Source organism: Populus alba, chromosome 16, assembly GCF_005239225.2.
Source record: "Populus alba chromosome 16, ASM523922v2, whole genome shotgun sequence".
Lineage (NCBI taxonomy): Eukaryota > Viridiplantae > Streptophyta > Magnoliopsida > Malpighiales > Salicaceae > Populus > Populus alba.
In genome coordinates, this window is record NC_133299.1 from 12,845,207 (window position 1) to 12,868,874 (window position 23,668).

At 32.4% G+C, this 23,668-nt stretch overlaps 2 protein-coding genes across 2 annotated transcripts; both read right to left on the reverse strand.

Moving 5' to 3' along the window:
* Positions 1-6,811: 6,811 nt before the first annotated feature.
* LOC118037564 (glycerol-3-phosphate 2-O-acyltransferase 6) lies at positions 6,812-9,892 on the reverse strand. The gene is made up of 2 exons (XM_035043564.2): positions 9,144-9,892; positions 6,812-7,913 (listed from the first exon to the last, which is right to left on the reverse strand). The coding sequence occupies exons 1-2, from the start codon at positions 9,765-9,767 to the stop codon at positions 7,014-7,016; spliced, it is 1,524 nt and encodes a 507-aa protein (XP_034899455.1). The 5' UTR covers positions 9,768-9,892; the 3' UTR covers positions 6,812-7,013.
* A 6,216-nt stretch (positions 9,893-16,108) lies between these two features.
* LOC118037566 (CMP-sialic acid transporter 4) lies at positions 16,109-21,561 on the reverse strand. The gene is made up of 16 exons (XM_035043567.2): positions 21,341-21,561; positions 21,223-21,274; positions 20,983-21,046; positions 20,784-20,895; positions 20,623-20,702; positions 20,274-20,349; positions 20,075-20,175; positions 19,830-19,901; positions 19,276-19,324; positions 19,136-19,177; positions 18,757-18,878; positions 18,524-18,583; positions 17,752-17,800; positions 17,132-17,226; positions 16,805-16,892; positions 16,109-16,489 (listed from the first exon to the last, which is right to left on the reverse strand). Exons 1-15 carry the CDS (start codon positions 21,365-21,367, stop codon positions 16,841-16,843), a joined length of 1,053 nt encoding a protein of 350 aa, XP_034899458.1. The 5' UTR covers positions 21,368-21,561; the 3' UTR covers positions 16,109-16,489; positions 16,805-16,840.
* Between the last annotated feature and the right edge of the window lie 2,107 nt (positions 21,562-23,668).

Here is a 23,668-nt window from a genome sequence, read left to right on the forward strand (position 1 = left end):
TCCTCCACTCCATAAAAGATATAAAGGTTGATTGCTTCTCTATCAAAAGAATAATGACTAAGGTGATTGGAGATGCTAAAAAACTTATCCACTTAGAGTCTTCACTATCTATTATGATGATAATTGTGCAGCAAGCCTTAAACATTAAAAAGCTTGAAGTGCCGCTCAAAAATTCTAAAGCTTTTGAGGAGGAGGCATCTAGATCTATTTCCATCACTCATACTAAGATAACAAAAATATAGGAAAAAATGATGGAGCTGGAGAGCAGAAAGACTGAGTTAGATTCATCCCTCAAAGCGCATGATAAAGAGCTTTCTAAGAGAAAAGTACTCACCTTCAGCATTCGAGCAGAGATCACCACAATATCCACTTTCCCTTTGATAAGTGAAATTAACGCATTTATTCTTCAAAAATTAAAAGGATTATTGGAGACCAAACAAAAAGGGTTTGAAGGACATAGTTGGAAATCATAGTATGTCGATAGCTTCTCATGCTTTTTAGTTTTGGTAAATCAAGCTAATGACTTTATATTGAGAATACACACTTTATGTAATAGAATTCTTCTTTCTATTAATAAAATTTATATTTTTCCCACACTTGCATCTTGTTAATTGGGTTTATATGTTATGACTGTGTTGTTAGGTTTCTTTACCCATCTTTTTTTGCGCGAACAATCAAATGGGTTCGAATAGTTTTAAAGGATGGCATAACTGTACTTAGAATAATTCTTAAGTTGCTTACATGTCTTTGTGGATAAAGGATCAAGTCATAACATTCTTCAAAAGATTTTTTTGTCAATTATTTTTTCTTATATGACTTTACTCAAAATGAGTTTCAAGTTACCTACGTACCTTTATGAATAAAGGATCAAGTTATAATGTTGTTCAATTTTTTTCTTTGTGTTTTTTATGCATTTCTCAGTTTTAGCTCGTGTAGGCCAGAAGTTATATAAGATTTCAAGCATAATATAGTTTTAAGAATTGCTATTGATAGGCCCAATCCTCAATCTATTCTTATTGATGATTTTGTAAGCTTCATTGGTGTAAACTTGTTAAACCATATAAGGACCATCCCATTTAGTGAAGAACTTGTAGCTTATGTTTTTTGACATGATTATTAGGCGTCATATTGCCATGACAACATCTCTTACTTGGAATAAGCACGGTTGCACCTTCTTGTTAAAAGCTTTACAAATTCAGGCTTGATAATATTCTAATCGTTGTTCTACTTCAAGATGGTTTTAATATAAAGTTTCAAGTTCTTTAAGGCATAGACGAACATTATCTTCATCGGAGAGTCCTTCTTGGATCACAATTCTTATAGATGAAATTTGACATTCTAGTGGAAGAACAACTTTAACCCCGTATACTAAGGAATATGGAATAATTTGAGTTGGCGTTCAGAATGTAGTACGATAAGCCCATAAAGCTTCTCTAATTATATATGCTAGTCCTTCTTTGAGTGATTCGCCACCTTTTTTAGAATATTGTACAAGGTCTTGTTAAAAGCTTTTGTCAAACCATTAGCCGAAGCATTGTACATAAAAGAGATATATTGTTTGAAACCAAACTGTGCACACAACTTGTTCATAGTTATATTGTATAACTCATTTCCATTATCAGTTATGATATATCTCAACACTCTATAATGATAGATGATATTTGTTTGAATGAACTTTACAACTATCTCTTTCTTGACCTTTTTTAATGTTGCCGCTTCTGCCTACTTTGAGAAGTAATTTGTTACGACCAATATGTAAAAATGCCCTCCAAATCTTTTTAGCAATGGCTATACCACATCAAGTCCCAAGCATCAAAGGGCCAAGAAGCAATTATCGGGTATAAAGGCTCAAGTGGCTTATAGATCAATTTAGCATGCCATTGACAACTTTGGCATTTTCTAGCATAGTCTATGCATTCTTTCACCATTGTAGGCCAGTAATAACCTTTTTTTTTTTTTTTTGCAAGTGAAGTTTAAGACCTGATATATGTGCTTCATAAATACTTGAGTGTGTTTCTTCTAGTGCTTTTGTAACTTCTTCTTCTTTAAGACAACATAAAAGGACTCAATCAAAAGAGCTTCGCTAAAGAATGCCTTGAAAATATATGAAGTGAGATGCTCTTAGCCTCATCTCTGTCTTATAGCATAGGTTTTTTTCATAGTTTACAATGTCTTAAATAGTGGAAAAGCAGCTAGCACCAATCTTCTTTTTCTATCTCATAAATAGAAATTGCACTCACTTGTTCTTTCTCTTCTATGTCATAAGTCATTGGTGGAATGACTCATCTTAGACATACAGGGACTTTTATTTTCTCATTACATAATGCTAATGGAGACGCCAGATTCTGTTTTCATGGTACATGTTCTAAAGTGACACAATTAAGTGATGTCATTAGTTTTAGTGCATACTTGTGATATGGGACAAATTCTGGCTTCTTGACTTCATAAAGTGAAAGGAGTTGTCTAATAACTAATTAAGAATCCCTAAAAACTTTAAGGTGAGACATTTTTATATTCACCACCATTTCCGACTTAATAATTAAGGAGTGATATCCAACCATCTTATTGGAACAAGGTAAGTGAAAAGGAGAAAAAAAAAGACCTCTCCTTCTGGTGTGATGAATATTACTCCAGCTTTGGCTCTATTTTGTCATGTTGTACCATCAAAGAATATTTTTCATGGTTCTAACACTTCAATAAAAAAAACATTCTCATCAGGCAAGTCTTCAGAGAGCTTCCATTCATCGGGAATAGGATGATCAACGAGAAAATCAACTCGTGTTTGCCTCTTGATCGCCTTTTGTGAGACTTAGAATTTTCAAATTCTTGAAGCAATAAAACTCATTTTTCCAATCTTCCTGATAATACTGGCCTTGAGATGATATACTTGAAAGGGTTAGCTTGAGAGATTAGTCGTATTAAATATGCTTGAAGGTAATGCCTTAACTCTTTTTTTTTTTTTTATCACAAACATTAATGCTAGACATGTCTTCTCTATCAGAGAATAATTCAATGCAGCCCCATTTAACATCCGACTAAGATATTAGAGAGCACTTTCCTTACCTTTATCATTTTGTTATGCCAATAACACTCCCAATGAACATATTTGAGCCACAATATAGAGGATACGTGGGTGTCTTGGTACCGGTGCTTGTAGATCAAGTGGATTCAACTACTTTTTAATCTTGTTGAAAGAATTAGTACAAGCTTCATACTAATAAAATGATGTATCCTTCTTCATAAAGTGCATGAATGGTTGACATCAACCCGTTAAGTTGGAAATGAATCTCTGTATATAGGCTAACTTTCCTTGGAGACTTTTCAACTCGTGGATGCTTCTTAGCTCCAGCATTCTCTAAATCTCAATTCCTCGATATGGAACTATAAATCCTTGGAATTTGCTTGAGGACACACCAAATGCATATTTTAGTGGGTTTATTTTTAGTTAGAATCAACGTAACCGTTCAAATACCAAACGAAGATTTTGCAAATAATTTTCTTTTTCTTTTGATTTCACCATGAGGTCATCAATGTAGCATTCAACCTGTTAGTGAAGCATATCATCAAAAATCTTCTGCATCGCCCTTTGATAAGTGGCACTTATGTTCTTTAAGCCAAAAGGTATAACTTCATGGCAATATATCCTTTTCAGAGTTTGAAATGTTATCTTCTCCTCATTTATGAGTGCCATTCAAATTTGATTATAGCCAAATGAACCATCCATAAAGGTTAATCTCTCATGGCCTATGGTAGCGTCGATCATTATCTTAGTGATTGGAAATGAAAAGATGAAAAGTCATATTTGGGATAAACATTGTTAAGGTCTTGAAAATCCACATAAACACGGATTTTGCCATTCTTCTTTTTTACCGGCATGATATTTGAAATCTATGTAGGATATTTGACCTTACGAATGAAACCTGCTTGGATAATTTGCTGACTTAGCCTCAATCTATGAGATGAGTACAGGACGAAAGAGAGGCTAGGTTTGTTTTACAGGTTTTGCCTTATTTTTTTACTACTAATTGATGGACAGCAACCTTTGGGTCTAAACCTAGCATTTCATCATAGGTTAAGCAAAGATATCTCAATACTCTATAAAACGTTCCATGTAATTCATTTCCTCTTCAGGTGATATGTTTGCATTGATGAAAGTTGGGCGTAGGTTTTCAATGGTGCCTAAGTTAATCTCTTTAAGCTCATCCACTATAGGATTATTTTCTAATTCAAGGGTGGGTAGAGCCTCCTTAACATGTTCTTTGATGATAAGCTCATCATTATCATCTTCTTCAATAGTGATGTGATTTAAAGTGAGATACATTATTTCATCTTCTTTCTCTTCACTAAAGGGGTTTGTGATCATTATTGTATGTTTTTTCCCTTTTCATATCGCCTCAGCACTCTCCACCCATTTGCATTGTCTCTTCATACGTAAAGGTATTTTGTTACGAGGATCCTTTGAACCCTCCATCAAATTTGGTTGATGATTGAGTATATGTTTATCATCTTTTAACTTGAATTATCCAAGTCTTGTGAAGACTGATGTACATTTTAGTACTTTTCCATTCTTTTGGGTTCTAATCCTAACAAAAACATAAGCATAAGTTGTAGTCACACTAAGACGATCCCAAACTAAATCTTCAAAAAGTATAGGCTAACTTTGTTGTTTGTCCTTCACTTCTTCCAAACTTATATATCACAAGGCTTATTTACTAATATGAAAATGAAGTGATGTGTAAGACTTGTATCCAAGACTAACCCTTAAAGTTTTGCCAAAAGTTTTCTTCTCCCTCTAAACCTTCCTAGTCTTTACAGAAACTTGTTTACCTTCGAGTTGAGTCATATTGCTATCCTTTGCTAACTTATTGATGTCCTCATAACTATAACCAGCCCTGGCTAAAAGCTTATGAGCATTGGGATCGAAGTTGTTCACTTGTTTATTAAGGAGTCTTTCAAGATTTGTAATCATCAACTCAGTCTGATGAACAAACCCATTTAATAAAGGTTTTAAAACCTTATTCAATGCGAGATTAGTAGATGGTAAGGTAAAGTTTTCAAGCCCCTTATTGATCTTCTCTTCATCTTTAGTAAAATAAAATTGACCCATTTTTCTTGCTAATACTAAGATATATTATAGTACCACGACTTTACGTGATACCTTATCATTTACAAAGTTTTCTACTACCTTTTCTTTTCCTTTATTCTTTATTGGATGAGTCACTCATTCATTTATAGATGACTTATGCCCTTTTCTATAGGTTCAAATTAGCCAAAACTTATTATAGGGGACGAATAGTGTGGACCCAAATTGATCATAGTTGTGATATTAAAGGTTGTTATTTCATCATTGAAAATGATATCTCTATTCTCATGTAGCCTCATGATATTGTCTTTCAACACAAAACACTTCTCTACGGGATGACAAATCAAGCGATGGTATTTGCAATAGTTTGAATTGTCCACTTGCTTTGCTTCTTCGGGACACTTCACCTCTAGCAATCCAATGAGATTTGCCTTGAGTAGATCATCCAACATCCTAGATATATCTAATTCAGGGAAAAGATACACTTTTTCTTGTCGCTCTTTCAAGGATGGCTTTTTTCTTTCACCCTTTTGAAAAGTAGCTAGTGTTGCACGATCATTCTTTTTAACTCCAGTTGATACCTTTATGGCAACAGAGTTAACTACTAAAGACTGTTTTCCCTTAACCTTTAGAGCACTCTTTCGAAATCTATGACCTTCAGGCTTATTTCTCTTGGGCCCTTGTATATGTAATAATGAGCTTTCAGCTACTGCAATGCTAAATTCCATATCGTGTGCTTAGGTAGCCAATTCTTAAAAAGACTTTGGTTTGATGCCTTGTAAAATATAGCAAAGTCCTCAATGCATCCCTTAAATACATAACTCTAGCGCAGAAGTTTCGATGAGTTAATCTCTACAATTGAGGCTGAGGTTTCTTCATCGATGAATGTAGTCGATGACATGCTCTTCCTTCTACTGACATGTATTGGTGAGTTCAATCATGCTAAACATATGACGAGTATTGTAAAAGCAATTAAAAAACTCTAGTTCCAATTGCTCCCAACTATCGATTGAGCTAGACTCCAAGTTAGTGTACCGGTCGAATGCATTACCTTTCAAGGAATGAACAAATGAGTTGTTTGACCATGAGATCACTATTAGTTCCGGCATTGTTGCAAGTCTCCATAAAGTGAGCTATATGTTGCATGGGATTCCCTTTGCCAGTAAATTGTTGAAACTTTGGTGGTTGATAACTTAGAGACATCTTTAATAGATCGATTCTTTGGGTGCACGGCTTCACATAAAAATACGAGAGTTGAGCAGAGCTTTCTATTTGGTTCGTGATGGCTTCCTTGATAAGTTCTTTCGATTGATTCGTGGTGAAAAAGACATCTGTAATAATGCATATATTCCTTACAACTTCAATTATAGAATCCTTAATGACATCTAATTGATTTACTTGAAAAGTCCTCCTTCGTTTATGCTCTCAAGTTTGTTTATCAACTTTGTTATCTCATAGTCTTTTGCCTTGAGTGAAGTCGAAAACCCCTCAACGAGTTTTGACAAGTTAGCCACTTAATCCTCTAAAGATGTATTTTGGAATTAATATATTTTGGCTAAAAAAAATAATTTTTGTTCTCATTATTCATTTAAATTCTTGTGAATGTAAAAAAAAAAAAATTAATATCAAGTTGATGAAGCTGCAAATGAATAAATAACAGAAGAAAAGAAAAGGAAACCACTTGTTGGAAAATTTAAAGAAAATATCTTTTAAGGGTGAAAATAATAATAAAAAGTTGAAGATTAAATAAACATTGCATTAGAGTAATTTGATATCGGTATACATACTTTAAAAAAAAAAAAAAAAAGCAAATATACACTAAAGTTATTTTATACTAATTAATCACAATAGCGATTGTCAAATTTTATTGTTGTAGCAATATTTGATATATGTAGAAAAACAATAGAGAAATTAAATCATGGATTTTCTTTTATGCCGCCTTTTGGAGAGAATAATTTTCTGAATCCTTTTCCTTCTTAGTTGCAACACGGCCGTCTGTTCCTGCAAGCATAGCGTACTTGTCCTTCCTCGTCAAATTAGTGCACTCAAATCCAAGTGTCCCAGCCAGCACCCTCTGTATGTAATTTGCAACTTCAATGGATGATTTGCCTCCTTTGCAAGTAAGCTCTGTGGGCAGCTGATTCAAGAAGGTGATCTCATATGTTGGCATCGGATTCATGAACACAAAATAAGGGTCCAACAGTTTGTGCCCTCGAACCGTCGTGCCATTGAACACAGATTGTTTTGTATTGATAGCGACGGGCACGATCCTATCTGTAAGTTCTGCAAAAAGAGCACTAAATCTCAAGAGAAATGGCTCTCTGCAAGTGGTTCCTTCCGGGCAAATTACCAGGTCACCTTCTTCAAGTAGACGCTTTATGTTAGCAGCATCTCTGTCTCTCTCCCTTGATAGAGCAACAGCCTTGATAGGTGAAATAATCTCAGTGAACTTGCTTATGCTGTACGTGACACAGCTAATTTTTCTTTTTAGGGCGACAGCAGTGACGACGGGGTCCAAGACAGTACGGTGATTGCAAACAAAGAGGACTCCACTTTGGCCTTTTCTTGGAGGGGGTGGAGGATTACCCTTAACAACTACTCTAATTCCTAGCAGCTTATAATTGTACCAGGCAATTCTCTCAGGCAAAGGGATGTTAAGGTAGACCCTAAGGACGGAGAGAATAATACCAATAGGCATCCATAAGAACGTCAGAAGGGCAACCAAGGGAGTAGGTCTTTGAACCAGCCGGCCCTCATGGAATATGACAGGGCTTAGAAGTTTGTTTCTTGGTAGTGGCTCGCTCTTGGATCTTGGCACCATATATCCTTCCTGCAGTATAATTTAACAAAAATTAAACTCATGTCAGAAATTGATCGTGATTTGTCCTTCTGCTTCAGTTGTAGAAAATTAATTATTCAGCCTCCTGAACTATTTCCAGCAATGTTTCACATGCATGTTTGCGTCAAATCTGTTTGCTAATTAATTGATCAGACTAATGAAAGCAAAGGTAATTAATCAAAGATCAATTAAAGGAATGGGGATCCACTTGCTGAACTTTATCTATCTCTGAAAACGACAGGGGACTGATTAAAAAAATATTTCATTAAAACTGGACTCCATCACCCACTGGACCACCCGACCAGTTCATACTACCACGACATAACTAGCTTTCAATTCCTGTATTGTTTGTTAGGAAATGGCTCCACAAACGGAGCAATAAATTATTACATGAATCTAGTACCAGATCAAATATATTATCAGGATCTACTGCAACAACAGTTTGTGGCCTGTATCAACTAGCTAGATCCGTGTACATGACCAATTTTGCAGAGTGGAAATGCTCCATATAATCACGAACGAAGTGTTAACAGAATTCAAAGATGAGAAAATATTGCTAGAGCTATATATAATTTGGTCATCATAGTTCTTACATGATGTGCATGGATTACAATTTGACTAGATCAGAAGAGTGGTTTTGGACACGAAGAATGAATGGCGTGGATATTTGTTGTGATGGTATATGCTATAAATGTTTTTCGTGCTTCATAATTAGGTATTTGAAATTTATCAGATAGGGACAGGAAAAAAAAAAGAAATTATTACAATAAAAGCCCTCCTCAAATCTGATGGACAGAGAGACATAGAAAGAGATTCATGGACAAAATAACGCTTCCATAAACTTTCTCACAAACCAACAATAAATATTAAAGATATATTGACAGTTGGACTGTACTGTACATATTGAGCTAGAAACAGCTCACACAGCGCTCAAAATTGAATGGCATGCTAAAAGGTGTATCACGTATGCATTGAGGGCATTTGTGCATCAAGTTGTGTTCAAATCTATGCTTTACGCAACCGATTCAATTTAGACCGAATATATTACATGCATGTAACATCTGGTCTAATAAATTGAACATTAAGACATTGAATCTTTGAGCATGCAATTTGACATATTTTAACGAAGACAATATTGAGTAATTTACTGAAAAAGAAAGCTAGGGGCCAAGTAAAGAGGAGTGAGATAATTTTACAGTTTAATTAATTCTGAGATCTTACCTTGCAGATGGACATGAAATCATGGTCAGTTTCGCGGTCTCCCAGGCCTAAATCAGGCAAACTTGTTCCAAACTCCTTTAAGAGAGCATTCCTCTTATGATCTCCAACAAGAACTCCAGGTTTCTTCACAAACCCAGTTGCCCTTCCAGATTTTGTAGCCTGTATTTCAGTGCCAAGAACCTTGTCAGCACCTAAGAAGTTCTTGGCAAATGGCTCTACCATGATCCTGGGATTTGCTGTGACAATGTATCTCTTTCCAAAAGAATTGAATACCCTCCAAGTTTCTGGATGGACATCATCAGCATAAAACTTTGGCAAGACAGACCTTGAAACAAGTTCAATGTCTCTTATTTTAAGTCCAGCGAAGGCAATGAAGATGAAGGTCTTGATTGCCATTGCCTCTGATACAATTAAGTACGTAAAGTACACAAATGGGACTGATGATAAAAGAATCAGTCCTCTCAGGAGACTCCCAGCTTCAATAGCAACAAGCAAGAAGTAAGGAAAAGCACTTCTTGATACCAGAAGTGTTCCATCTAGGTCTGCAGCCACGGTCTGATTCGATCGCCCCTCTGTGCTACATTTTGCTATTGGTTCAAAATGGCGACGAGCCCCCATGACCATCACAGAGGGGGCTAGAGAGGGAGAGGGAGAGGTATAGATGGTGTTTATTTTGAGAGTTCTTAGGAAGCGTGAGTTATGTTGTGTCAAGAAGAGAGAGGAGAAGGGTTTATAAAAGAAGAGAAGAAAAAGATTGCATGGACAGTAAGTTAAATGTTCGAGCAAGGAGCATGAAGATAATATGTGGTTGAGACTCGAGACACTATACTTGACATTTCATTTTTTTTCCCCTCAAAAAAATAAATAAAAAATAAAAAATATTATTTTAGGTAGGGATTATGGGTTGTAAGTCAATTTTTTGACGTATAAATTAGGGCAGTTGTGAGGAGGGGTCTCTGAGTAGTTGGCAGTCGATACCACCACCCACAGGACATTCAATTAGCCTACTTTTTAGTTTTTGGACGCCGGCCATATGCCTCCTTATTAAAGCTCGGCTTCCGTTCTCTTTGACTTGGCTAAGCTTAATCTTTTTTTATACAGCTAGCCGCAGCAAATTTCAATGGCTTGCAGCAGTGCGCTTAGCTAGCCGACATAATTTCTTACCTAATATAGAGATTCAATAAATAAATTCAAGAGATGAGTGGCATCAAACGGATCGACCCCTTGTAGCCTAGATCTTTTCCAGAGTGAACGATATATAAAAGGAGATTAGGGTGGGGGGGAAAAAAAACATAGCATAGGTTATACTTATTTAATTTGCAGAAGTGGAACGTAGGATTTCATAGTCTGCATTTCAGAATAAAAATCTATTAAAATAAATCTCAAAATGGGTTAAAATTAGAAAAAATTAAAAAGTGAAAAACAAAAATGGGAAAAAATATATTTTCGGTTGGCTAAATGGAGAAACTATAGAATTAATGGGTCAAGCTAAAATCTTTTAGGTCTTTAATTCATATGGTTCTAAGGTTGAGCTAGCTAGATATGGACAGTAAAAAAAAACATCATGCTAAGCTATTTAAAAATAAATCACACATAAAATAAAATTTATTGTGGAAAATTTATTGCATGAATTTGGAACTCATATTTACGTATATAGTGCATTCCAAAATCATTAATATTTACGTATGTTTAAGCCTGAGGTGATATTATTTGGGTGTCCTATTACTTAAATAATTAATTGCAACACTAAATGTGACCTATTCAATGCCGAAGTGGTTCCTATTTAATCTGTCAAACTTGATCGCATATAAAATTGATATTGCTGGGAATTAATTTTCATTAATGGGTGGTCTTTAATCAAAAAAATACATTAATTTTCAACGTTATTATTGTCAATCCCACGAAGAAGCATAGGAATATTCAGTCACAAATAAGAGAGAATTACTGCAATTAAATGCGCTATGGCATTCTAAAATCACCAAAGAGATATCTAGAAATAAAGAAAAAGAAAAAAAAAAAAGAGTCATAAAGCTATGTAGCTTTAGTAGTTGAGCGTAAAAGGAGGCTAGGAAGAAACCCATAATGAGTCGATGGATAATTGGTCTTTTAGTTATGAGTTTTTTTAAGATAAATTATTGTTTAACGGTATAATATTTATTCATTAATTTTATTTTCAATACTGATTTGGATTTATATTATAAATTATGCTGAGATTGAAACATGTTTTGATTTAGCATGTGAAATTGTTTTTAATATAATATGTGGTTGATCCACAGATTGACCCATGATGTTAGAGTTAACTAGTGGTCCAAGATTTTTTTTTAATTTTTTTTTCTGAACAAGACAGCCATGATTATTCACTTGAACAGTTCAAACAAAGTAACCGAACTGGGGGCTTACTGTAATATAAACTTGGTTGTATTTTTTATTAATTACTCGGAGAATAAATTAAACAGAAAATATCCTTCTCCGTTTTGATTTTATCGATCGTCGTTGAAGTTTCTATCAACAACTTTATGAACAGCCTTCTTCCTGCAAGAGTTTCTAACTGGTAGATATTGACATCAACCGAAATTCTCTCTTGCTTGGTAAGAAACAGTTTGCTTGAAAGCAATCGAAAGCACAAGACAGACAGGAAAAATACTAATTGTTAATTAATTAATGCAATAACCGTGGATTTTGTAGTTGAGGTTAGGAATTCTTTTCCCCTCTCCGTTCTTCCTTATCTCCCGCTTGGGTTTTATAAAATTAGTTGAGGTTAGGAAACTACTCAGGGGAGCACATAAAACATCATTGTTTACTCTTTATAAAATTCAGGCATTTTGTTACATTTAACGTATCTCCAAGCTTTGATTTCTTTGATTTAAAAAAAAAAAAAAAAAAAAGGGTTTTAAGGTTATGAACTTCTCCCTCGGGATTACTTGTCTTTGTATCTGTGCCTTTCTCAACGATATTGTTTCTATTCTTGAGTGACCTAATTTAAACTACTTGCACCAAATGGGAGTAGTCGGAGGCTATAACGTGGCCTGCCATCCTATGCTTGCCGATAAACGGGCATGCCACATGCTTTTCTATATCTAAAAACATAATTAAATCGATTTTTTTATTAAAAAAAAATTAAAAATAAACTAAACCAGTTTTAATTACCAACTGATTTCAATTTTTTATTGGTTCAGTTTTTTTTAAAATTTTAATCAATTTAATTTAAAAATTTTTTACTTAAATAGATATATTAGAAGAATATCTAATATATCAATTGCTTCTTTATGAAATGATTGATAATTAGGTATGCATTATATGCCACTCCTACAACGAACTTAAAATTATATGCATGGGAAGAAATAGATTTTACAAATGGGGCGTCTCCATTAATAAATATAGTTGAGGACATTAAGAAGAAAATAAAACGATCATGCATGCTCATAGGTAGTTTTTTGTCCGGGGAGATGTTTCTTGTTTGATATAATCCTGAATTTCAAGGTATGTTTTAATTAAATGTCTTAGAATTTTACGACTAATTAAGACGAAAAAAAAGTCAAATCTCATCAGACCACCGGAAATGATGAGATTAATGAAACATTTCCAAGACACGAATGATCACTCCATGGCATGGATCGAGCTTGAAGAAGAAGGATTTAATTAATACAAGGACAGAACCATTTAAGTTGAACCACCTGACTGGAAAGAGTTTAGGAATTGCTTGAAGAAAAAGAGACGATAGCTAGTTAAATCTTTCTTTTTTTTTTTTTCTTTTTTTTTTACTACTAACATAAATCTCTAGACCAGTTTGGCATATATTTCGATCAATCCTACAAGTCCTGAAATTAACGATAATATAAACATTTAATAACTTTGAGGTTTATGAAACTCGAACTGATAATCTCTAAAAAGAAAAACTAATCTTCATTCTTTAAAATTAAATCTTAATTATACCACAATAAGAAAGCCTAAGATGCCCTGCTCCAAGGCATGAATCACGCTCCAGGTTGGATTTGAGGTCAAGCTACAGTAGCACCGATAATACTAATATAAATGTGGTCCTGTAATTTATATTTGGGCCAAATTTTGGTTAGGTATGAAGGTCACCTTCTAAGCATGAATGAGCCCTCGTTCATGGTCCTAAGGCATGCCTAAAATTAATCAAGGGCACATGCATTGCTCTCAAAATTCTCACCTAATTAGACGGTCTGCTTCTTCTACTATTCAACACATTAATTGAGTTTATGAAATTAAAAAAAGAAAAAAAAAACACTAAACACTACGTAAATGGCCCTAGATTATGGATACTTGCCCTTCAGCTACGTTAGTGATCGTCACTGTCATGTCACAGAAGAAGATGAAATGAAATTAAATGTATCAAATTGTGAAAAAGATGCAAGTTCCATCAGCACTAGCACATGAACGGGTATCAGTCTTCATCGCCGTTGTTATGGATAATAAATCACCGTATCTCAGTTGGTACAGAAACTTTTTATTAATTTTCTTGCCCTTTTCTTCTTCTTTTTGTTAAAATTTAAATTTTATTTTTTATTTGTAATTAATTTTTTAAAATAATTTGAAATAAAATATATTATGAAAAAAAAAACCTATTATCGCAATGATTAATTAGCTACTAGTCTATTCACATATATTTTTAAAATCTTCAATTATAAAGAGAAAAGGTAATCTTTAAATCTTCTTGTGACTTATTTGCAATAATTGCATTTAATCTGATTACTTCTTATACATATACGTGTTAAACGTAGATTATTCAAGTTTTGAAAAATCTTTCTATATTAATGACACTATCTATCTTAATGACATATTTAAAATATTTTTTAATATATTTTGCTTCTAACTTTATAATATCTAAAAAATCACATTAATAAAAATAAACAACTTCCCGTTTGAGAATTCTTGACACATACATAAATACACTTATATCAAAAATAAATTTAAAAAAGCAAAGACAAATATTATTTAATATATTTTTAAATAAAAAATATTTTAAAAAATAACATAAAACACCTTTAATTATCTTTTGTTTTCATTAAAATAGTTCAAACAAACCTTAGTGAGTATCCGATGGTAAAAATGAGAAATTTGAGTTTTCAAATATAATTTTTAAAATTAAATTTTTTGACATGTGATGGCTTGTATTATTTTAAAATCTCATTCACTGTACCTAATACACACGGATAGAATCCCAACACCGCATAATTCTATACCATTATTCCCATTCTACATGGTAAGAAGTTTGGATGTTTATAACTGGTTGTGATTATTTTTTGAAGTAATTATAATTTAAAAATTTATTAAAATAATATTATTTTTAATATTAATATATCAAAATTAATTTTAAATATAAAAAAATTAATTTTAAACAAAAATAAAATGAACTTAATGGTTTTTGGCTTTAAAATATGATTTTTTTGTATAAATAAATAACTATTCAAGTTAAAAAAAGATTAATGCTCAGACTCTTTATTAATGAGCTAGATAAATAAAAAATGAGCTGACAAAAAATTATTCTGTATGAGACAAAAATAGTTTTATAGCAAAACCAAACTTAAGCCTAGGCATAAGACTCGAGAGTCGAGACCCAAGGTCCATGCTTGTGTGCTTGTGCCTGTGTCGAGCCAAGCCAAGTTGCGTATTTTAGGCTTTATTTCTCATCTCTTAGTATAAACAAAATGATTGCAATCAATCTTTTATGAAGTTAATCTTGTTTAGTTACATTCCTAAAAAACACCAATGAACTCAAGAAAATATTACTCAAAAAATATCTCTACAAAAACATAATCTAAACTCTAGAGTAGAAGGAAAAACAAATAGAAAAATAAAGTTTAACTCTAAGGAAGTTAATTTGAAAAGCTGAGATGAAGAAGAGTCTGAAAATTAATGGGAAAAACTTTTTCCTTAAATTTATTTTATAATGAATTTTGAAATCAAAATTGATATAGAATTAATTTTAGTGATTGCCAAAATTAATTACCACCATTTATCAGCCTTAATTACCCATTATAAAAACAAAATTAACCTGATAGTTTTTTGCTTTATAATTTGCCAATTTTTTTATATAAAAAATTTTATTCATGTTAAAGCAGACTGTTTAAGCTTTTTATTCATAAGCTACACAAATAAAAAAATTAACTAGCGAAACAAATTTTTTATATGAGCTAAAAAACTATTTTATAGTAAACTCAAGTCCAAATTAGATGACTAAAAAATAATTTTATATGAACAAAAAAAAAATATTTTTCCAGCAAATCCATACTCAAGCAGAGGCCGAGTGCTGAGGTACATGCTTGAACCATGTACTCAAGTCACCTCCAAAGTTCTTGCAAACAACAAGTGAGACCACCAACAATCAGCAAATCTGAATGGCTCCAATCCCTAATTAACATTCTTAGAACCCTTAAGAACGAGGAAATGATACGAATTACGTTTAGGAAGAATGTGAGTTTACAATCAGTGAACCAGAGAGACCAGGCTAAATTAGCAAAAGCTCTTTCAACACGACTCACTGAACATGATCGGAACTAGCAAAATCTTCGACCACTCAAAGGTTTAATCGGAGCATAAAGATTTGTTTTTTAAAAAAAAAAAAAAAAACTCAAAAAAGCCATCGCCATCCCTACTATGGCGGATTCGACCGCTACACCTATATCACATGGTGAGAGTTTTTTTAAACTTACCCATCAATACCCATGGAAAATCAGAATCAAAATACAGCAAGGTTAAATCTTTCATAGTAAATATCGTTCTGAAGAATCATAATCAACACAAAAAAGACAATCACAATTAAATCCAATAGAGATATAGTAGGAGATATCTCGGCAAACCATGTATAAAAAGAGTAAAAACAAAAATAAAATCGCCATCTATTTTTATGGTAACTAAAAAATATAAAGGGATAATTATATAATAGACAAGACAGCAATCATCATATACATATATTATCTAAGATAAACTGCTTCACATGCTTTTAATGATAGATATTACTTATTGTGCTTTCATGCTAAGTGTTTGCCTAAATTGATATATGCGTGTTATTAAAGGTAAATCACTAACATGATATAAGACAATAATTTAGAACTTGGTCTAAAAAACAAGACCAGTCTTAGAAACATGGTTGTTGGACCTGAGAGGATGGTGAAACAAAAAAGATAGCGAAAAAATATGCACAAGTTGTTTGACATGCTTTCCCAAGCACGTTACGTCAAGAAACCCTAAACTCAAAGCTTTATATATACATCTCAAGACTTAGGAAACAACCATTAAATTTACGGGTGTTTTGAACTTCAAAGATGCCATGGCTCTCACATGCACCCCAATTTCGCTCCCGAGTCCCATGAGTCTCATGTCTACATGAGAGAAGGGAGTAGAAAGTAGAAACCATTAAAAGAGCTCATGAGTAAACCAGAAAAATATAGACTGCAGCGTTTAAATTTACAAGTGACCATTCATCAAAAAGCCATAAATAAAATCAATGCAAGTTTTATAAAAAAAAAAAGATGAATAAAATCGAATCAAATAGAGGCTAGAATTACAATCCCATGATATTGATCTGAGAGCACACTAATTTTCTTCTAATCTAATGTTCTAAATTGGTAATTTCATGATTATCTTGCGAATAAAAAAAAGAAGTAAACTTAGAAAGCCTTGAGAGAAGCCTTTACATTATGATTGTGAGGAATGGTAAGAGGACGATGTTCCTATCTTTGCATCTTCCCAACAGAATGTAAATACACTGAAACAGAAACAACTCTGCAAGAACCAGAAAAAAGTCAGCAAACAAAACTTGAGTGCATTTTATCCAGCCTGTATTCAAAACAAAACAAAGCCAAAAACTCGTTATTTTTATAGTTAGGATTGTTTTAAATGTTTATATTACAGTCTGGCAAGTGCTAGTATCGCACATATTCCATTCTTAGAGCAAGAGAATTAAGTGGTTGATAAATAGACTACACAACTGTGGAAGATACAGCAGGCCAAAGGTAACTTACGTTGAGCCAAGGAAAAATGCAAGGGACAGGTGAAAGTCAAATAGAAACACAGAGACAACTGCAGTAAGAAGCATTGCCACTGAGGTAGAATACACCTGCAACACATTGAAAAGCTAAATGAAGATGGAATTTCAAATAAATTATAAGAAAATGTGTTGTTCATGCCCCCCCCCCTTTTTTTTTTTCTTTTTTTTTTTTTTTGACATGCAATAAAATTGGAATGTGCACTTTCTTTTCTGTTCAAACACAACACAAAATATCAGCATTAAACTAAGGCAAGAGAAAAAATGAAAACAAGTTTTCACATTGATTAAGCCACCAACTAGAGTCTCAACCCCTATCTTTCCTCCAACCAGACTAGAGAATCTAATGCTGAGGTAAAAGGGGTATTGAAGTTTGCAGGTAAAAATCCCAAAATGATTGCAAACTCTTGAAACTTGGTGAATAGTATCAAGGGCCAGAACCCTAGATCTTTCCAGTAGTTGCTAACAGCAATTAATGTAGTAGAATTAAACTGGTGCTCATTGGAAGATATCAAAGGAAAAGATTATCACAGTCATATGCAAGTAAATGGAAATTGGTAAATTCCTGCAACTGTTAAATCACAATTTGCATCTTACCTTTACAATGTTGTCTGCAAACTTCATTACCATGGATACAGCAATACCGCTGCACAAGAAACAAAATGTTACATGTAAATTTGACCTACACGCTCATTGAATAAGGAATTTTTTAATTTACGTGAAAGCAGACGCATTACTTAATGACTTGATGTTCTTCATCTCAAACAAATTCTGATTTATTGGCAAAGAGGTGAAAAAATAGATTTATCATCCCATTGAAATAGATTCAAGAAAAAGACCTAATGTCCCAGTCCAATATCTTGATTGATAATGTTAATAAAGTAATTAGCATTTCTAGCACATTACATATTTTATAAGCACAATAGTGACTTTCAAAGAAATGCAAAAAAATATCAATTAAATGTCCATTTCAAGTGTAGATATTTTTTGTGATATATCTACCAAAACTAACTCTTCCAATTGGTTTAAAGAACAGATGAGATCCTAAGCACAAGGCATGGAGCCATCAAAGAAACACTAAGGATAAGGGCACTGGAAGAGTTGAGGGACTGCTATTAATATATCACTTTTGTTGGCAAGTCTGTTTCTACTTAACTTGCAGGAAGGACCCAATTATGCATAACAAAAAAAATTCTAACACCAATAGATAATAGTTTGCTACACAGTATATTTATCCCAGTACATTCTGAAATGTCCTCAGATATCCCTCCATAGTGTCATCAGAAACAGGAGTCTGTGGCAATAAAGAAGATAACACCAGCAAACAACTCCCAATGAACATGATTAAGCCAGGAAAAATATAGCATACCTGAGTGCGTGATTGAGTATCATGAGAGTTGTGATCAATGAGTATCCATAGAAGAACCCCCTGGACAACAAATATATAATTGTAAACAGCAAGTAATTCAGGTAATTGTGCATAATTACAAGCTCAGACACAAAACATTGCTAAAGTGCAAGAGATTGCTTCACTAAAAAAGACAGGGACAGGGCATAGAATCATACGATAAAAATAGAAAACAAAGAAAAGCTCAAATTTACTTGTTCACAACTGCATCAAAATCTTGAGTTACTATAGCCAAAGCATTAAAGATCATCCCAAAGACATACAGCCAGAAGTTCTGCACATTTATGTTCCTCGAAGGACGTTTTTTAATTATAGCCTGCCAGAACAGAAGCAAAACTGATCAGTAATAAGAACTTTTTGGCCATACAATTGAGGATTTCAATCAGCACTCAGCTCTGTGCATCCTCAATCCAGATAATTATCATGCTCTGAAAATAATCAACTCATGAATTCAGTCTGACTATCATTCAAGGAATGCTGGCTTTGGAAACTCTCTAAATACGAATTTGTTTTTAACACACGAACTGCATCTCCAAATGATAGTGGTGTAAACTCTGTGCTTTGGAAACTCACCTCAGTGTACACTCCTGCAAAACCACTTAAGAGTGCCATTACCTACAAAAGAATCACCAACTATTATTACGCAAACAAAAAGAAACAATAAATGAAGGCCTTCCATTGTACTGTGAGCATAAAAGATGTAAACAACTCACAATGGCCATCATCCAACCTTGTAAAGGTGTTTCAAGAACATGGTCTGAACTGCAAACAAATTATCATTTTTAGCATGGCAATTCAATAGACTAAAACACATTTGAATTTCACAATAGGATTGCACTTACTGTGATGTGAGGAACAAAGGATATTAAACCCTTTCTTTTCATGCATGGCTATATCAAAATTGATTGACGGTTCGAAATGCTTACCAATATTTCCAAGTACAGGACAGTTTCTAAAAACTAAAAACATATTAGTTTTTGCTATAGATACACGGCATTGAACATTACCTGAACACACGTGATGTTCAAAAAAAAATGCCACCTACCACAAGCCAGGATTGATTACTTGACCACAGACCAGTTTTTGTTTTTATCACAACACAAAGATGCAATATGGATGTCAATCAAACTGAAACTCTATATATGACAATCACAGAGAAGATTTTGATTTCAGGATGCCAAAAGATGAGAAACAGTGATGCTAAGAGATGTCTCTGAAACATTTTTATCATAAGAAGCAATAGGAAATGGGATGCTTATCAACTTACGAAGGGTTTAGTTGCGCTGTGGTACAGCCAGCACATAAAAGTATGAAACCAGCCCACTGAACCTCACTTAACCTTAAAAGATTAGAAAAACACAAATATACTTGTCAGGAAAGAATGCCTAGTTTTGCGAAGTCTTTGTTGATTAAAATATCCATCACTAGTTCAATCCATTCACTGAGTTTTAGTGCTTAAATGTATATAACAATTAAATCTGGCATAAACGGAGTAATAAAAAAAAACCTTACTTTCTCTTAAGTATTATTCGATATAAGACACCAGTGCTAATAATATTGAGATTCTTCAATATCTGATAGCCCGGGGCATTGACATAAGCAAAAATGTAATACTGCCACACAAAACACAAAATGCATGCAATAAGATCTCAGAAAGCAACTTGTCCTCACTGCTTGTATTTATAACTAACAAACAACTAGGAAAACTCACCTGAAGCAAATTCTTGACAAGGTAAAGTGCCGCGGGAATTGGGTAAACTTTAACTTCATCGAATGTTGTACTCAACCTAGTTCGATAGAAGGATTCAGACAGCATAAGACATTCAACAACAATTAGTTATTCTAATTTGCAGTGCAATTACCAAACATTACAAAATAAAAATAAGTGTCAGTACGAAGAGATAAAGACAATAAAAAAATGGGAGAAAATTCAATAATCCTAATGTAGCATGAAACACAAGCAAAAAAACTCCTATTGACACAGTTATAAATTCCTAATCTTTAAAAAGGAGAAAGAGACAAGCAAATCATTAAAAATTAGTAGACCCTAGAAAAATAACCTGTTATCTTCTGTAACGCCTTCCTTCTTCCATGTTCTTGCCAACGCAGCAAGTGATAATGCGCATTTCAAAGTTTCTACCTATTTATAGAAAGAGAAACAAAATTTCAACACAAATAATAACCAAGTAGAAAACCTAGACAAATGCCACCATGTCCTCACCATGAAATTCGCTGTAGTAACACTATACTCATACTTGCCAGCTCGCTTAGACCAAACAATAAGTATTGCTTGTGAACTTGTAAGAATCGTTAATGCAACCGTAACAACCATCCTAATCCAATCAAACAAAAGATAATTAAAAAAAATCCAAAATTTATGAATTATAACTATCCATAAAAATAAAAACAGCAGGCCTTACTTGCGCTTCCAGCGCAACCGGTCAACTGAGCCAGTAGGAAAACTAGTAACCTTGGATGGAGAAACTGCATAAATCAATCAACGGAAGCCAGCAATAAAGGAAATCCATATCGAAATCAGTACAAATAAGCAGTGCATTTCATGTCACAACCATCAAAAAACCATTAAAAATAAAAGCACTCTGCAACCGCAATAGCAAGCAAACACACTCAATCTAATAATAGAGAAGAGATTAATTTACCTCCTCTTGAAGTTACTGCGTCTCCAACAACACCATCCCCAATTTGATCTTCCTGCAAGTCGCATATGAGTTTTGAAAATGCAGGTGGCAAAAAAAAAAAAAAAGGTTGAGATTTTACCTCGTCTTTGATTTTCCTGTATTCCATATCGCTTGCAAATTGATGTGTGTTTGATGCTTTGGTTGGATTAGGGTTGCATTGATGGAGAGAAGAGGAGAGGGTTGTTCGTACGAAACAGATCTCTGAACAGTAGAGAAAATTTTACAGATTCTCAACACCTGCTTCACTTCTCACTTGTGTGAGAAAAGGATTTTTTTTTTTTTTTTTTTCCAAAATGGGCTGAAACAAATTGGTTACCAATATCTTTTACTACTCAGAGGGGCTCTGAATATGAGTGTTCTTTTGGGCCATAAATGGGCTCAGATCTGAAACAAAATTTGGAATCTCACCAGCTGGCTGAGAACATATGGAGGCTGGGAATTTCTTTTTATTAAATTATTTAACGGTTATGGAATTTATTCTTTTTTACTTGATAAAATAAGCCTGTCTTGATTTAATAAATTAACTAAGAAATTCGTGATTCAGAATCTAACTCTATTAGGTTTTAAATTCAACTGAAAAAAATGATTAAATGGTAAAACTTAATTTACTTATTTAGGTTTTTAATGATTTGGCTAATCCAATTAAATTTAATTTAAACTAGCTGAGTAAATACTACAGAGATTTTAAAAAAATTATATTCTTTTAAAAATTAAAAATTACATCAATAATTTTTAAATTTAGACAAAAATAATAATTTCCATATATAATATAACACAAATAATATAATATAACACAAATAGCTTAAACTCAAATTAGCTCATCCAAAATTTTATACCTTTAAATTGATTTTAAAATCTAATCATTTATTCTCTCCTCTCTAGAGATAAAAAAAAAATCTCATAGAAATCAAAATATATTTTTTCATGTTTCATTTATTTATTTTCTCTTTAGGTATGATCCAAGTTCACTTCAAATGTGAGTTATAAATTCATTATTTTTGCTATTTAAAAAAAACTCCAAGTTGATTATTCAATGTATGTTGATAGCCCTTGGAAAATTCTGAAGCAAAATTAAGATTTCTAATTTAAAAAAAAAAAAAAACAATGTAAGAATTTATATGGTACAATAAAAAAAGCTTTTAGAAGATGGTTGAAGATGGTTGGGAGCTTGAAGAAGTAAATGCTGTTTTAAGTTGTTTTTAAGACTAAGTTGTGTCAAAAATACAATGTTAACCTTATACGTTTAAGTTGTAAGGTTTAAGTTTTTATTTGAGATAATTTTTTAATATAATATTAGAGTTTTGATAATTAAATAATCATGATTTTAAAATCTCATAAAAAAATAATATAATATATACTGGTTTTAATATCTAGGATTCCATAAATTGCGAGTTTTAAAGATTAAACTTAAGTTTAGGAGGTTCGTTCGAGTTTTTTTTTTTTTTAGCTAATATTTTCTTATTTTTTTATCCTTTTTTGGGGATTTTGTTTTGTTATTCTTTCCACTTTGTCTTTTATTGGTTTAGGCCTCCATTGTTTTTCAATTTCACAACCCTATCGATTTTTAAATCTATAAATAATCTATTAAATTACAAATATTTTTTAATTTTACCCTTATAATTTTTTTAATCTTTTAAATTTAATATTCATTCTTTTAATTAATATTTATTTTGTTTGAGATTATTTTTAAAAATTATTTTTTTTCAAATTTTATATTTGAATTTTTTTTCTATCAAATTTTATCCTTATTCTTTTTGTTGCTGTTTTTTTAACTTTTGTAAATTTTTTTATTAATATTTTTTAATATCAGTTTATTTGTTTTTATTGTGTTTTTTTAATATTATTTAAATTACTAATTGAATCTATAGACTGTAATTGAATTTCTTTTACCCTGTAACTTTTATTACGTCAAAACACGACAACAAATCTAGCCTACATACTTATTACTTCATCCGCGAAATGCTACAAGGAGATGACGAAGCCAAATTCAGTAAGAAAGAAAGTGAAGTTTCAATTATGAGCACAGCTTATGACAGCATGGAATCACGTTGAGGAGAAAAAAACGCAAGTATATATTATAATTAAAAAACCAAGCATGTCTTAGATTTTGTTTTTTAATTAAAAACATATTAAAATAATATCTTTTTTATTTTTAATATTATTATATTAATTTAATTTATTTAAAAAAATCAAACTTTTTTAATGTATTTTATAAGTGCTTTTAAATAGGTTTGAAAATGTTTTATTTTAAATTATTTTTTAATGTTTTTAGATTATTTTAATTTAATGTGTTGGTATAAAAATAATTTAAAAAAATAAAAAATTATTATTTTAATATATTTTTAAATAAAAATAATTTTAAATTTAAAATGCAATCGCTACAATTCTTTCATTCAACCACGAAATC

What these genes read in the sequence shown, in the direction of transcription:
- LOC118037564 (XM_035043564.2), bottom strand. Translation starts at nt 9,767, where the DNA reads ATGGTCATGGGGGCTCGTCGCCATTTTGAACCAATAGCAAAATGTAGC. An exon ending in ATTTCATGTCCATCTGCAAG is followed by an intron (nt 7,914 to 9,143) that starts GTAAGATCTCAG and finishes ATTATACTGCAG; the next exon opens with GAAGGATATATGGTGCCAAG.
- LOC118037566 (XM_035043567.2), bottom strand. Translation starts at nt 21,367, where the DNA reads ATGGAATACAGGAAAATCAAAGACGAG. An exon ending in CGGTTGCGCTGGAAGCGCAA is followed by an intron (nt 20,896 to 20,982) that starts GTAAGGCCTGCT and finishes TGATTGGATTAG; the next exon opens with GATGGTTGTTACGGTTGCAT. An exon ending in TTGCAGGAGTGTACACTGAG is followed by an intron (nt 18,879 to 19,135) that starts GTGAGTTTCCAA and finishes CTGTTCTGGCAG; the next exon opens with GCTATAATTAAAAAACGTCC.